At 39.7% G+C, this 15,866-nt stretch overlaps 1 protein-coding gene across 1 annotated transcript in view; it reads right to left on the bottom strand.

Annotated features, from left to right (window-relative positions):
* Window positions 1–186: 186 nt before the first annotated feature.
* The window catches only part of exoc3 (exocyst complex component 3), a 28,599-nt gene continuing 12,919 nt past the window's right edge, over window positions 187–15,866 (bottom strand). The window contains exons 9-16 of the mRNA XM_050032392.1: window positions 14,595–14,720; window positions 8,564–8,664; window positions 8,102–8,212; window positions 5,357–5,498; window positions 3,768–3,890; window positions 3,467–3,628; window positions 767–888; window positions 187–591 (exon numbers count right to left, since the gene is read on the bottom strand). Of these exons, the coding sequence (XP_049888349.1) occupies window positions 387–591; window positions 767–888; window positions 3,467–3,628; window positions 3,768–3,890; window positions 5,357–5,498; window positions 8,102–8,212; window positions 8,564–8,664; window positions 14,595–14,720 (1,092 nt within the window). The 3' untranslated portion in view covers window positions 187–386. The remainder of the gene's footprint in view (window positions 592–766; window positions 889–3,466; window positions 3,629–3,767; window positions 3,891–5,356; window positions 5,499–8,101; window positions 8,213–8,563; window positions 8,665–14,594; window positions 14,721–15,866) is intronic.

The raw sequence follows: 15,866 nt of genomic DNA, 5'->3' as shown, positions 1-15,866 counted from the left end.
TACGTTCACTCAACAGATTTGTTCTTTTGAATGATTCGTTCGCGAACGACACAACACTAATCTATGCACAAATTAAAACTACAGTAGTGGTGGTGGAGTAGCTGGAGAAGAAAGAAAGTGGAGAAGGACAAGAAAAAAGCATCCAGTGATGCTTTAACCTCCAATTAATAGTTTTACCACACAATATTACAACTATAATTTTATTATTTTCTTGAAGCAGAGGTGATCAGGATGACAACAGAAGAGCACACAAAGGTTGAGGACAGAAACACAGCACACTGCATTAAAAAAAAAAATCTAAGTAATTAAATGTCTGGAAAAACAATTTTTCTAAGTTATCATGTCTGAAGGTGCTGAAGGTGGAAATAGTGTTGTGATTATTGGCTTTATTTGAGAAGCTTTGCAGTGGCCATGGAGGTCATGGTAGTCATGGTGGTCATGGTTATAGTGGGCACACTGATGTCTTTGAAGATGGGCTGTGTGACACCAGCGTAGGATACTTTGTTTTCACTCAGAGTCCCAATGATCATCTGGCGCATTTCCCTGCTGGCATCACCACGCACTGCCAGCAACGCCTGGATGTGTTCCTCCCTACGGAGAGAGGGAGGGCCAAAAAACCTTAATGTTAACGTTTAGGCAATGTGGCATCAACCTGCTTTTTGATAATCACCTAATCACAGTAAAATTGTAATGCTAAATGTAAAACAATAAAAAAAAACTAGTGCATGCATTGTAGGTTTGTTAAGTTGAGTGTGACCATGTGTACCTGATGTCAGGATATTTGGACACCAGAGTGGTGACCTCCAGGAACAGCAGTGTGGGGTCAGTCAGCTTGAAGACTTCAGCAATGGCAGCGATGGCACCACAAAGCGGGTCTGTGTCTTCACCCTACCCCCAATAATCAACCAAAGTTAGGCATGCCCCTCCAACTTTGTAGTAAGTCATTAAAATGTCAACAAATGTATTTGTGCTGTGTGGTGTCTGATTGTGGGATGTTCATACAGGCTTTGATACTGTTTGACTTTGACATGCATGGAGGTGTATTATATGTTCTTTTGCTCTTACCATGTTACTTCTCTTGTTTGTTATGTTTGTAGAGTTTTGTAAGCCCATGCAGGCTGGGCACTTTTTGGTGCATGACACTTTAAAAAAAATAAATCACCTACCTTAAAGGTCCAGTGTGTAGGATTTAGGGTCATCTATTGGCAGAAATGGAATCTAGTATTCATACTAGGGTTGTCAAAAGTATCGATACTCTGAAAAGTATCGATACTCAAACGCTGTATCCGGATACAATACTAATTTACAAAAGTACTGATACTAACAGTGCACGCCACCTCAACACCTGTTGGGTGCGCGCGACGGGTCCGACGGACACGCGCTGTGCAGGCAGCGTCTGGCAGGCACAGAGCCCTCGCTGCAACCCGGCTTGTTGTCGTCGCTGTGCATGCATGCACACATTTCTGTTGCTGTAATATGGCCAGCGCAGCTGCAGGAGGATCAGAGCAGCCAGTTTTGGTCAAAAATGATAAAGGAAAAAGCGCTCTTTGGAAATATTTAGTGAAGTGAACACAGCACGCTGCAGACGGCAGGTACAGCCCCTCCCCTCACTAGCAGCTGAGCAGCTGGTGTCGCCAGCATCAAACTAAAATATAACTTCTAACGTTAATGTGGGAGCTAAGCAGAAAACTTTATCAGTCATGCCCGTCTGTAACATTAATAGACAATGTTAGTTTAACAGGACAACACAATTATGTGTGTCTGAAAAGTTATGTTAACTGTAAAGTCACAGATTGAAGCTGAAAAAACGTTTGGTTTCTCCCGTAACCCCTGGTTCTCTGATCACATAGTGAGGTAGAAACAGGAGCATCCTGAGCCTAAACTACCAACTCTATTTGATCAGCAACGAAAATATGGTGCCAATTCACCAGAAGCACAGAAAATAAACAGGGCTGTAGATAAATACATTTGTATGGACAGATCTTGTTTCTGGTTGTTATTTATTTTGGGGGGATTTTTTGTTGTTATCATTGATGTTACTGTTCTGATCTTTATTTAAAAAATGACATGCCTCTTAATTTTTTGCTGCTGTATCGAAAATGGTATCGAGTATTGAATATTTTCCTGGGTATTGATATCGAGTTTGAAATTTTAGTATCGTGACAACCCTAATTCATACCTATGTTTTCAATACTGTATAATCACCTGAAACGAGCTGTTTATGTCTAAGTGCTAAGTGGTGCATGTGGGAAGTTTCAGTTGTTTGCAATCTGCGAAATCACTGCTAGATGCCACTAAATCCAACACACTAGACCTTAAATATACTAACTGCCACAGTAACCCAGCTATGGAACCAACTGACCCATTTTCACTTTTTCAGCTCACCCTCGTTTGTGATTTTCCAAAGTAAAGCCTGATACCTGACTTTGAAAAACTTGTATCAGTGGATTGTAGACCCTGCTCACCCTATTCGGTGGCGGTGGCGGATTTTAAATAGAAACTCGATTTTCATTAAAACAAATCGGCCTAAACTGCAAATTCGAATTAATCGATAAAATCGATTTATCGCCCAGCCCTACTTATTACCAAAATTTCTTTACACACACGCACAGACACATTTGTGGCTCTCAGACTCAATGGACGGAACTGTGTTCATGCAAACAGTACAAGTCCGCAGCTGTCTGTGAGCGTAGTACATCCAAGCCCCACACACACTGGCGCTGCATGGATGTCTTCTCACTGGGCTTAGCAAGAGAGGTGCTTTTGGGCACATGGGAGATCTAAAGAAGCCTGGACAAGTGTGTGCCAGTTTGAGTGTGTGTGTGTTTGAATTGTTATGAAGCGGGACATTTTATACAGTACACAGTAAATAATTGTTATTTCTTATCTTCTATTTAGTGAGTTGCCGTCATGTTTTACTAGGATAATGTGCAATGTTTCTAATACATGGTGCAAAGTGCTGCACATTTCAACATCATTCATTATATGATTTGATTGCTGAAAATGTGATTAATGATTTCAAATGGCTCTTATAATGTACGCAGTATTTTTATGGACAATGTTGAACCTTATAGATTGAATTGTTCTGAATTTTAACTGTTTTCTATGTGTTTTCTTACTTTCAGATAAGTCAACAAGTCCGAGTTTTAACATCTGGTTACACTTTGGGTCATACTTGTTCTACCCCAAAACATTCGTCTTCTAGGTTAAAAGGTGGATCACAGCAATACAAGGTATACTGCCACCTTTGAAGCAAAGTATACACTACCTATTTAGCATACAAACAAATATGTATTGGACATAGCATAATGGCCATTGTTTTGGCATATAAAATACCAGTGAAATAAAACATTAAAACTGAAAAATTCCAGAATCTTACGACATTTAGACCATGAACATCAAAAACCAAATTATTGAAATTTTAAAAACTTTTAGGGACCTGTAGGGACCCTGAGTGTGAACTCACAGCAGCCAGTTTCCTGAAGAGAAACTTAAACTGATCAGCCTCTTTGATCATCCTCTCAGCTCCCTCCCTCCTCTCATCAGCGTTTTTAAAGGTGATCCTCTTCTGCATCACTGCTTTAATGTACTCCACCACCACCCTGCGCAGAGCCTCGCTCGTCATCTCCTGCACGTGTCATAACATCATGTTAATAATATCTGTATTATAAATACAACATGGCCACACAGGGCTATAACACACATTTCCATGAAGATTCAGTAGAACTAATTCACAATTTTTGGATATACCATGCAAAAAGTCCTACCTGATTGAAGGGCTTCTTGATCTTGTTGAAGTCATTAAAGTAGTCCTCCACTGTCACACAGATGGTGTCCACAGCATGAGAGCCTGTCAGCCACTTCCTGGTCAGCAGCTCATTCAGGTGATGCTGGTCAGTGACACGTCAAAATCAAAGCAATTACATGGAATGTAACATTTTGTTAAATCGGTAGAATTTCCTTAATTTGTTTTTGTCCTTTTTACTGTCAGTTAAAATAAACTACAGTTACTGCCCCGTGGTTGTATGCTTCCGTGAACCAGTCAAGTTTCTCCTAAAGTTAACATCCATGTCTGTGAAAATATTTATGCTTCACACACGTACGAGCTATACAATCAGCACAGTTTTAAGGTGGGCACCAAGATTACACCACCCAAGATTAGTGTCAAGAGTTCAGTATCTGACAAAATGTCTCCCCTTCTGTTCCTGAGATATGACGCTGAGTAATGGCCAGAATAGTGTTTTTGCAGAACTTCACTCATCACTTCATCATTACATTCTGCTAGACATTTGTGTGAGGTTTTGTTATGAGCGTAATGAGTTCTTGAGTTATGGTCAAAAACTTGTTTTGTGAGGTCACACTGATGTTGACCTTTGACCACCAATTTCTAATCAGTTTATTCTTCAGTCAAAGTGGATGTTTCTGTCAAATTTGAAGAAATTCCCTCAAGGTGTTCTGAGATATCGTGTTCACGAGAAAGAGACGAATTCAAGGTCACAGTGACCTTAATCTTTGACCACCAAAATCCAACTAGTTCATCGTTGAGTCCCAGGGGACATTGGTGCCAAATTTAAAGAAATTCCCTCAAGGTGTTCTTGAGCTATTGCGTTCACGAGAATGGGCGGATGGATGGACAACCCAAAAACATAATGACTATGGCCACGGCTATTGTACAGAGGCATAAAAACAAAAGGCACTGGATATGTCCTAAGTCCATTTATGCATCAGTTACCAAGTACTTACACACTAACATACTGTCTTCGTAAACAGATGAGCTACAGAGCAGTGAGAAGCTGTGAGGTAGTATTCTTAGTTTTTGTGCGTTTTTACTTTGTAACAAATGTTTGCAATAAGCAAAATAAAAAAGAAACTTGGAAGATAATGTATTTGGTGTAAACACCAAAATGATTTTCTATTGAACATTCTGTAGGTGTCAATTAAATTCTTCACAGGAAGTAACAGAGCATTATTCAGGGATGTTACCATTATGTTTTAAAATGCAATTTTTGATAGCAATGTGCAGCACAAATCAAATTAATTTCACCTAAACTGTTTTAGGTGAAATTAATTAGGGTGTATTAGGGTGCTGACGAAAGTCACAGCAATACTGAACAGATCACACTAACCTGTGGGAATGTTTCTCTTTGTTATATGGGTAAACTGCCCCTTTAACATCAGTTCATAGCCTAATTTCATGCACACCGTGTAAGCAAACAGAATATGAGGAGAATATTGAACCCATTTGTAACAAACTAGATTTCACATCAATAAATACACATGCAAATATTTTATACAAAATACAAATGACTTTGCATAAAAGAACCAATTCTTTGCAACAAATACAACCCTTTCTTACTTCAAGGTCTAGGAAGACTTCATCCAATAGGAACTGACATCCCTCCTTGGCCACCTCATTGAGTGTCCGCTCTATGGCAGCATCACTGTCAGTGGGCTCTGAGGACTGGGAGTACTTCCTCTTCAGACTGTTAATAGACTCTCTGAAGAACACATGAGACAATGGCCATGCATTACAATATGGAACCCCAGTGTTCAGTACCAAAGAAACTAGAATTAGCGCTTTGTGGTTGCATGTATGCACACACTAGTCAATTTTTTCTCAGTTTACATCCATGTCTGTGAAAACATGGATGCTTCACACATATCTTCCCCCCGGCAGATCAGAAGATCTAAACAATCAGCATAATTTAAATGTGGACACCCAAGATTAGTGTCATATTTCCCCATCTATTCCTGAGTTCCTGATGTTGAGTAATGGCTAGAAAAGTGGTTTTGCAGAACATGATGTCACAGTAAAGTTGATAAAAGTAAATAAAAGTTGACAGCTGCTCATTGGCATATAGCTAGTGAAAATAGTCAAACGTGTCCATGGCATGCTGTTAGCTAGTTTAACTCAGTTAAAGCATGTGGACAGTGGCATATCTGCTGGTGAAATCATCAATGACAGTTTAAGCTCTCCTCCATCTGCTCCTCTACCGGCTGCTGGTCAGGACACAACTCACAGTCCACCTATAATCTAATCATGAGAAAGATTAAATGCTGGTTCTGCCACGTGCACTGAGGTCCTTTGAGGGGACCTGTATAATGGAATTTCCTTTGATTTATTTCTCTTACTTGTTTTAATACTATTTTTCTTTTTTCTGCAGTTGTTTCTCCAAATTAAGGTGTTCTGTTTTTTCTTTTGTCTAATTTGTTTAAGAAACTGGCCACAACATACTGTAAGCCTTAAAAAATGCTTATTTTTCACTGGATTGGATTTAAATTTGTACTGAACATCCAAGAAACCCAAAGGATAATTTGCAACTTGTTTTGTGTGGAGAATTTTTGCTGAATGTTTTTTATAGTTATCAAATATTAAAAATTTATATTTTTAATATAATGTATTATATAATATGGGGCGGCAGTAGCTCAGTCCATAGGGACTTGGGTTGGGAACCTGAGGGTCGCCTGTTCAAGTCCCCGTCCAGACCAAAATATGGAGCGTGGACTGGTAGCTGGAGAGGTGCCAGTTCACATCCTGGGCACTGCCGAGGTGCCCCTAAGCAAGGCACCGAACCCCCCAACCGCTCAGAGCGCCTGTCATGGGCAGCCCACTCTGACATCTCTCCACTTAGTGCATGTATAGGTCCAGTTTGTGCATGTGTGTGTTCGGACCTGTGTGTAATTGACAAACAGAGTGAAAAATTGAATTTCCCCTCGGGGATTAATAAAGTATATAAAATTAAAAAAAAATAAATAAAAAAATAAAAAATTTACCGAACAAGGAATCATTAATTTTCAAAAATGATTATCTATATTAGTTGTCACTATCTTGCTTCCACATTTTGAGTCTGTGTAGTGCTAAAATTGTTCCATTACATCAAGAATTTATTTCGACTTGCATAAAAAATTTTGTGACTTTTTAGGATATTCTGACTGTCTATGTTCCTCAGGATTATTATAGTTTCCTTACTTCTTTATGGCAAAATATCAATATTCATTGCAGATAAATAAAAATTTAAGGATGTTTTATTACTCCATCATTTAATTTTTCTTTTTGAAAATAGCTAATTTTCATAATTGTTTATGGCTGTAATATTACATTCATTGGTTTTATTTCATAGGTAGATATTTGTACTATGTTGACTTTAAGGTTTTCTACCTATGTGTGATACATAATAAGCCTGTTCTTCACTGGGTTCAAGAAATTTCTAAGTTATAACTTGGAACAGTTCGTGCACATAACCATAACCATAACCCTAACCCATAATGCACATAATTTTGTTTGTGTGAGATCTCAACCTACCGTTTTAGGTGCAATAGGCTCACCAGTGATGCCAAAAGAAATTAGGTTTTTAACTGGATTTAAGATAAAAAATATATTCAATCTACTTAGTTTACATGAGACTCATTCTAGCCCCCTACTGAAACTGAATGGATAAGAGAATGGTGGGGAAAAACCATTTTTAACCATGGCCCCAGTTAATCAAGGGCTGTCTTAATGCATTTTTAGCAAAAACTCTGAGAATCAAATGCAAAATACATTAATTGATTACTGCTGCAGACAGATTACTCCAGCTCTGACTTTTAGCTCTCATATTTTGGTCAATAGAGATGATGCTTCTTTTTTTGACTATATTTTGGAGTTGCAAAAATAAATAAAACACATTAATTACCATTCACAGGCATTAAAATCCATGTTTACCTTCAATCCTCTCTTGAAATCTAAAGAAAACTAGGTATACAGTACATGGCATAAAAAAAGCTAGCTGGTCAAATTGACTGTTTTAAAATTTCCTTCTCACTCTCTTCTAACATATTATTTACAGATATCAGTGAGCAACTGCAACCGGCATCCAACCTCCTACTAACCTACAAAGTGTTAATTCTGATGGTCATACAGCTACATCACTTTGAGGCTGCTTGACTCCACTTATCATTCTGTCCTCAACAGGTGAAAATTACTGTACAACACTCACCACTGCATTCTATATGATACACTAGCTGTCCCTCCTGTCTGCCAACCAACTTGACATTATCACATGACCAAAGTTATCATTTACTGAATTAATTTACTCTATTCATGTATAAAATTAGATCTTACTTGAATGTCTGGCAGTTGTTGATGATGGCAATCATGTACTGTACATAACACTGAGGCAGCTGTCTGTCTCTCAGGTGCTCTTCTTTGTAATTCACCGCCTCCTCTCTGTACCTGCACACAACAACACACACATGTGTTAGATTTACAAAATGATCCTAAGAATTATTGCAGTAGTTTGTTTTCTTGATCACTGTTTGCATGGAACCAATATTTAAAGGGTAACTTATTACATTTTGGACCCCTAGACACAATCCAAATTTCAAAGAGCACACAACCATGGGCAGTGGAAAAATTACCCAGGTTCTAATACTTTGAGATATAATTTATTTACCCTTAAATTCAGAAAGATTCTGACATCTTTCTTCATTGAGCTTGTGGTGTATGTGGTGAAATGAATCCCATCAATCTAAAGGTGAGGTTTATCACATCAGAAACAAAGTCAAAAAGTATGAAAAAAGTTACCTGATAAGGAAAGTGTTCATCTGTTTCAGACAGAGCTTTAGAACTTGCTCTTTAAAATCCCCATCAATCTGTGCAGCAACTTGCAAGTTCTGCTCAAACATCTAAAGAAGAGTGAAGATACATTAAAATAAGGATGAGAGAGAAAGGGTGAGATGAGATGTTTTCACAAATGCAGTGGCTTCAGGAAGTATTCATGACCCTTCCTTTTTTCAATATTTAGAAAATCACAATCAATCAATCAATGGCTGGAGTATCACAAATGCATTCAACTGAGATACACGAATACTATACCTCATTTACAGTCTGGAATATATGCTGTGAGATTTAAACTAAAACTCAGATTGAGTTTTTTTTCATCGTCCTTGGCATATCAGTTCTATCTGACTCCATTCAGTCAGAAGTCCTTGTCTAATAATTTAAGGCCGCTGGTGGGCAGTAGAAACTAGCTGTAAACACAACACTGATATATTTTATCACCTTTTAAGTTGATGTGGTTAATATGCTAGCACAACATCTGCCTGTTACACATCCAGCAGACATTAGCATTAATTGGAGCAGTGTTAGTATATTTACTTTCCTTTTAGCTCTGATTTGGTCTCCACCAACTCCTCAGGGGAAATATTAGTTGGTCAAATAAAACACAGAGTAGGAACAAGGAAAACACTGACTGGTCTGATGAGATGAATCTGGCATTAGAGCTAAGTGTTGAATGAAAAGCCTGTACAGTTCATCATCTGGTTGGGAACACTGCTATGACGAAACATTTATAGCACACATGTATAATAGGGCTGCTTGTCTTCAAAGGGACATGAAAACAGCCTCTAAGTAGCCACAAGTTTTGGGCCTGTGTCCACATAGTGGGTTTTTTTTGGCAGAAAAGTAGCGGCAGGAAGCTGGGGAACGCGTCATCCCACCACTTTTTTAGTGATTTTTTGAAGTGCTGCGCATGTTGTTCCTATGACGACTTATCTTGACACTAACATTAGCCAGAGAGCTAATATATCGCAACATTAACAGAGGGCTGACACAGTTGACTTCAAGCTTACAAAGCTAATGGTGATATAAGCACAACATTCACGAGCAAAATCCAGTGTCCACTGTCCGATCTGCTCCCCCAAAAATTTGCTTTTCTGTCTTTGTTGTGACATTAGACAGTAGCCTTTCTAAAGAAAGTGATGTCACTGGTGCCTTTCTAAACAGTTCAAAGATTTTCAACTTCAAGTGTCAGAGCTTCCGCACAAAAAGGCGGAGCGCTCTGAAAAAAGATGCTGGGTGCGGTGCTTTTTCTCTTGGCGGCCCAGGGTTCAATGCTAAGGTTTTTTTTCACTTGCCCGGTCGGGCAAGTTGGTCAGAGATCTACTTGCCCTAAGTCAGTTTTTACCTCCCCTATAAAAATTGTTTAATTTCAGCGGCTATCAAATAACAAAGACTGCAGTTATTTTTATGTTATGTAATCTTTATTCACACTGTATTTAGTAATTAAAACAACATATGTCATGTATTGTAGCTTAATTCCTACACAAAAATGACAGTGTCAGGGCTTAAAGTGAAAGTCAATCGTTCTCTGTTGAGCCATGCCCACCTCTATTTATTTTTCACCCCTCTCTCCAGTTCTGCTGTATTAACACCAGCTTTAATATATTTTGCTTCCATCTCTCTGCCCTGCTCTACTCTACTTCAACGCTACTTAGCTCTCTCTCTACTCTACCAGTAGACTACCACATCCACCTGTTGCACAAAACGCACACAGCAGTGTTTCCCCTAGGATGGAGTTGTAGCAGTGGAGGTGAAGCACATGCATGAAAAATAATTTTCACATGCGTGAAACTTTTTTGTATGCTTGCAAAGCACAGCCTGCTGGAATGTTTCTGTGTATCTACTGGTACCAGAAGGGCTCTTTAGGACTAAGTACATACAGTACATGTGTGCACAGTAATGAGCAGGTGAAATGTCTGTCTAGCTTACATATGAGGTGTCTCAAGATTTAGGAACATACAATTTTATTGAAAATAATAAAAGTAAAAAGTCACTTGACATGCTGCTGTTTTGTGCTATGACCTATTTAAGTGCTGGGAGTTGTTATTTACGTGACAACGCCTGAACGCAACACAAGCTCTGCACCAAGAGTGCTGTGCTGCGCTGCTGTGCGAGCAGCGTGTTTGTGTGTGCGTAACAACAGTCTGTTGATGGTAATTTACACACTGTCCATAACAATAACTTTGTCAGCTGACAAACTGTGCCGGGCTCGGGGTCAGGTTTGGTCAGGAAAATGCGGCCCGAGCCGCTCTAGCGTGCTCACCTGTGTGTGTGGCGGAACTCCGCCGTGCACGATACAGAGAGCAGAGGAGAATTGTTAACGCGTGACCATTAAGAGACAGAAATGAAACGATGACATAACATCATAAATAGTATATTGTTATGTTATTATATGAAGCATCCATCGCGCAAAATAATGACTTCAGTTGATGAAGAGGTAAGACAGAGCTCTCTCCTCTCCTCGTATATGCTGCATACACAGTGCAGCATGTAGAGAGGCTTCAGTGTTGATTGGCTTCACTTGTGCCATGTAACCAATCAGTGGGGGCTGTGGGCAGGACATTGTTACACAGCCTGTGCCTGTGACAGTCTTGTGTGACTTCAGGCAGAGAGACCGCTGCATCAGAGCCGAAGGAGCGCGTTTTAAAATACATTTATTTTATCCATTAGTTATTAACTTTTACTATTTTTAGCAACTTGCCCAATCGGGCAAGTGAGTTGTTAGTTTACATGCCCGACCTTGAGTTTTACTCGGGCAATCGTTATTGTTGAGTCCTGCGGCCGTATACACCCGCTCCTCATAGAGAACAACTGAAAAAAGATGCTGGCGCTAAGGAAAAAAACGCAAAGTGGACTCAGGCCCTATGATGTTGCAGGAGCATATGGACATCTCCACAGAGCTGTGTCAGAACTAGTAAAAGGTCTGGAATCACCCATTATTTTTCTGCTATAGGGGCAATAAACACTCTGGTTTGTTTTCCTTTCCTTAAACTAGGGCTATTTAATTACAAATTCAACTGGGCAAGATTTTAAAACCAGAAAATCTTGAAGGGCCAGACATTTTTAGCAGCAGGCAACCTATTGAAAACTTTTCTCAGCTATTGGTAATGACAAATTTCTAGAGCAAATTATTGTAGTAAAAGTAGCAATGTTTATCGTGTAACATATGAAAATTTTTTTTTAGTCATATCTGACCAAGGAACATCACATAATGCAGAAACAATAAAAAAAAAGTGCTATCAACACACAGAAGCATAACAATTGGCATTAACAGTATCTAATAACACACACTCTACCAACATCTCCCGCTCTCCCTTCTCTCTCCCACACACACACAAACACACACACATGCACACACCTCACTTCCTGACATCTTCCTTTTGGGTCAAGTGTTTCGGAAAATACACAGGGCATACTTTTATACAGTCTATGGCAGCAACAGCCTTGTTTACCACAGCAAAGTCACTATTTTAACTCAATAATATCTCACTGGAAACAATCCTAACGTGTCAATAAAATGCTGTGGCCGTGCTGCAGCCGTGCTGCCTGCTCTCTCCGGTTTTACGCCAGGCTCGGCTCCTTTCAAAGACTCCTTGCGAAGCACTCCTCCGGGGTTTTTTCGGACCTAATTATATTGCGGAGTTTTGCACAGCAGCGACCGGATCTTTGCTCTCAAACCACAAAAAAAATGTGCTGGCACAACAGTCTCCTTCAGTACATTATTTCATGCTTTCTTTTGATTTTCACATTGGCTAGTCATCCTGTTTAATTTGTCTTCTGATTAAATCGGAACCGTTGAAACAAGTTGTAGGAAGCCTCTGCAAGTAATTGGTTGCTGGCAGACACTCTGTGCTGCAATAAAATGGTTAATCAGCAGTGCCGCGCACGTAGAGCCGATGCGCTGCTGGTTCTGCCGGCCTGAATAGAATATAATGTCTACTGTTGTGTACAGCCTTTATAGACTGAGCTGAGTAGTGATGTGCAGGTCGACCCGTAACCCGCGGGACCCGCAAATGGACCTGCGGGTCGGGCAGCAGTGATCGTCTGTTAAATCGGTCTGTAAATGATATTTTGACATTATTGGGTATTACTGTCATGGCATCCAAAGGTACTGATGCGTTGAGCAGGTGACAGTCCGGCGGTCGTTTTCAAAACACACTTGTGTCACGCATATTGTACAAAACGGGGGAAACAAACGTTGACAAAAATGGTTCCATAATTCATATTAAATTAGATAACGAAAAAACAGCTACAAGTTAGAGGGAATAGTGATAAAGTGGTAAAACTTGGCATTGATCCACAGCCTCAGACGGATGCACTCAAGCTTGCCGTGCGCACAAGCTCAGTTGGTAGGCGATACTATATTTTCACATTTTTAACAATGCAATTTAAAAGTTTTGATTTTTATTGATATCCTACATTTACCAACAACAAAAAGACTACATTTAGCACCAAAAAAAAAAGTAAAAAAAAAAAAATATTTTTTATAACAAATACCTACCCATAGAAACGAATATTCGAATATCCGAATATTTGGGTACAGCCCTACGAGTTACATTATATAAGCATGAAGACCAGACATCAGTATCAGTCACTCATACTGCTCTCTGTACCACCTTTACTGAGGACACTCACTGTCCGCAGGTAGGCTGTGTCAGGTACATTTTAAGATAAGTGGCAAACTAAGTTAAACAGACAGCTTTCATTTTAGTTTGTTTTTAGCAATTTGCTATTGGTCCTGCTAGCATGATGTGCTTGTGTAAACTGCAACTGTAAACCGCAACTGTAAACCATAACGGCGGTGAGTAAGAGACTGTGGACAGAGCAGACTGAAATATCACTTTCTACTTACTGAACACGTGTACTGAAAAAGCACTGGCTTTTTACTGGCAAAGTTTTTAATGTACTTGTCATCAACTAGAGTAATCTTGAAATTATACTCCCTTTATCTGCACCGCCTCTTTGCTGTTGGCTGACATCACTCTGTCATGTTTGTGTGTGTCTGCGTGTGTGTGTGGAGGAGGTCAGCTTGCAGAATGCAGGAGAGAATCTGCAGCATGATGATACATAAAACCAGAACTTAAAAGAGAGCTGTGAAAGAGCCGATAACAGTGGAGCTTATTAATACTACGGTCTCAATTAATTTTGCCCCGGGCTGTTTAATGCCAGGTCTTGGTACCACTCCCTAGCCATGCCATTCGGAGGTTGCTTCTGGGCCACTGAATAGGCCTTAAACCAATCACAATCATCTTGGGCGGCACTAAGTCCGAGATGTAGTGACGGTGCTCTTAAAAAAATAGTGTCGGGGCTGAAGTTGTTTTGGTGGAACATTTGCACATGGGGAGGTGAGCACTGTCATCAAAATGACCCTGCACATGAAAACACCACAAAGACATCATATGTCACTGTGTGATTCACCTTTAAGTGATTAAAAAAAGACAAAGAGGTGACCTAGTGGTGAAGCCTGACTATACTTTAGCTCTGGAGGAGCTCACTGGACTATTAAAACCCCTGATGATTTGCTGGCTGTATGAAGCTCCAGCAGAACATTATTACAACAGTAGCTCATTTGAAGTGGCACAGACCGATATATTGGTGAAGTCATTGTCTCTGATCCATGTTGCTGCCAGAGTTTAAAGATGTGGAAAATCAACTCAAACTGATCATTTCAGAAAACAGATCAACATCTGCGAGATTTAGGCTAGGGTTTTCCAAGGAGCATTAACAAGTTATTTTATTCGTTATAGATCTTTACAACAATTCACCGAAAGAACAAAGCAGTATGAGTATAAAACTGTATTTTGAGAACAGTAACATGCAGATAGTGAAAGGAAAGGAGAATGCTGGCCAAAATCAGTGCCCCAATGGCAGGTTTATAGCCAGAGTCTACGTCCTTTGATTCAAACTATCAAAGGTCTTAGGTGGCTCTGTGTGTGTGTGTGTGTGTGTGTGTGTGTGTGTGTGTGTGTGTATTAATGCTGCATGTGCGTGTTACCTGAAAGACAATGGCCGGCAGTGTGGTCTGGTAGTATCCATCTTGGTCAGCCTCAGGCTCTGTCTCTTTCTGCCAGTCCTTCTTGTCTGTTTCCAGGGCCTTCCGCAGCCAGCCTGTTATATTAGACTGAAGATATGAATATGACAGTTAAACTGAGAGTCTGGATCCACACTTAACAAAGACATGGTTTTCAACATTGTTTCTGCGCCACTGTGACATGTTAACTTTTAATAATTATGACGCTGGCAGTTTTATAAAGTGAGTGTATATTTGACACTTAATAGTCTGTGCAAGGTAAGGTTCAAGGATGACACACAGGGAGGCAGCATAAGACAGGGTGTTTGTAATTGATTGTAATTAATTTACTGCACCAGGATGTCCAAGAGCAGGTCAATTATCAGTGCAACACTGACAATTTGGTTATGTGGAGATTCCAGAGGCGGGTTCAAATGAAATAAAGATGGGCATAATATGTATAAAGACTACTGGTGGGAATCTATAGGCACCTTCTGATTCCATTCGATTGAAAGGGGTATGATACCATTATAAAACAATTATCCATGCATTTTGATGCAATCAAATTGTTTCATTTCATTCTTTACTATTTATCATTATGTTACTATGTGCTACTTTTAAAACAGCACATTTGTAATGATCCTTGATTAAATAAACAGATAAATTTACTTCCACTATCTTTACTAATACAACAGTAGCAACAAATGGAAGAGATGTATCAAGTGGAAGGTTACACTTGCCAAAATATTTCCCAGGACTGCAAAGAACCAACCAGAAAAAAAAGTGTACCTGTAGTAGTATGCTTGCAGTAAATTAACATAATTTCAGCAAGTCCTGAATCTTTTGGTAACATTAAAAAAAAGCTGCCCTTCTCTCAGTAACCCTCAAAAAAACTTAAGAAGTAGCTTAGCTTAAAATATGAACATGTTTACGTCCATCACATTCCAACATCCAATTGGTTCAGCTGTAAGGAATGTTCAGCCCAGTCTTACAAAATTATTACAGGTGATTATGATGTCAAGAACTAAGTTTTAAATTTTTCAATTACCGACTATTCTGCATGGAGATATAGGGCTCTAGTTTCGCAGACCGGGCGAGGCGGGCTGGGTGTGGCCAGGCGGATTTTGCAGGTTTGGCACACCGTGCACCTGGCGCAGCTACTCCTCTTTCCCACCTCTGTCCCTCCTACCTGCGCAAGTCGGAAAGAGGGAGGAGAGAAGGCGTGGAGTGGGTTTTACACACATCACACCAATCAAA

The sequence above is a fragment of the Epinephelus moara genome, chromosome 21 (genome assembly GCF_006386435.1).
Source record: "Epinephelus moara isolate mb chromosome 21, YSFRI_EMoa_1.0, whole genome shotgun sequence".
NCBI classification, from domain to species: domain Eukaryota; kingdom Metazoa; phylum Chordata; class Actinopteri; order Perciformes; family Serranidae; genus Epinephelus; species Epinephelus moara.
The sequence above is the reverse complement of the archived record's forward strand: the minus strand, read 5'-3'. Positions and strand labels throughout refer to the sequence as shown.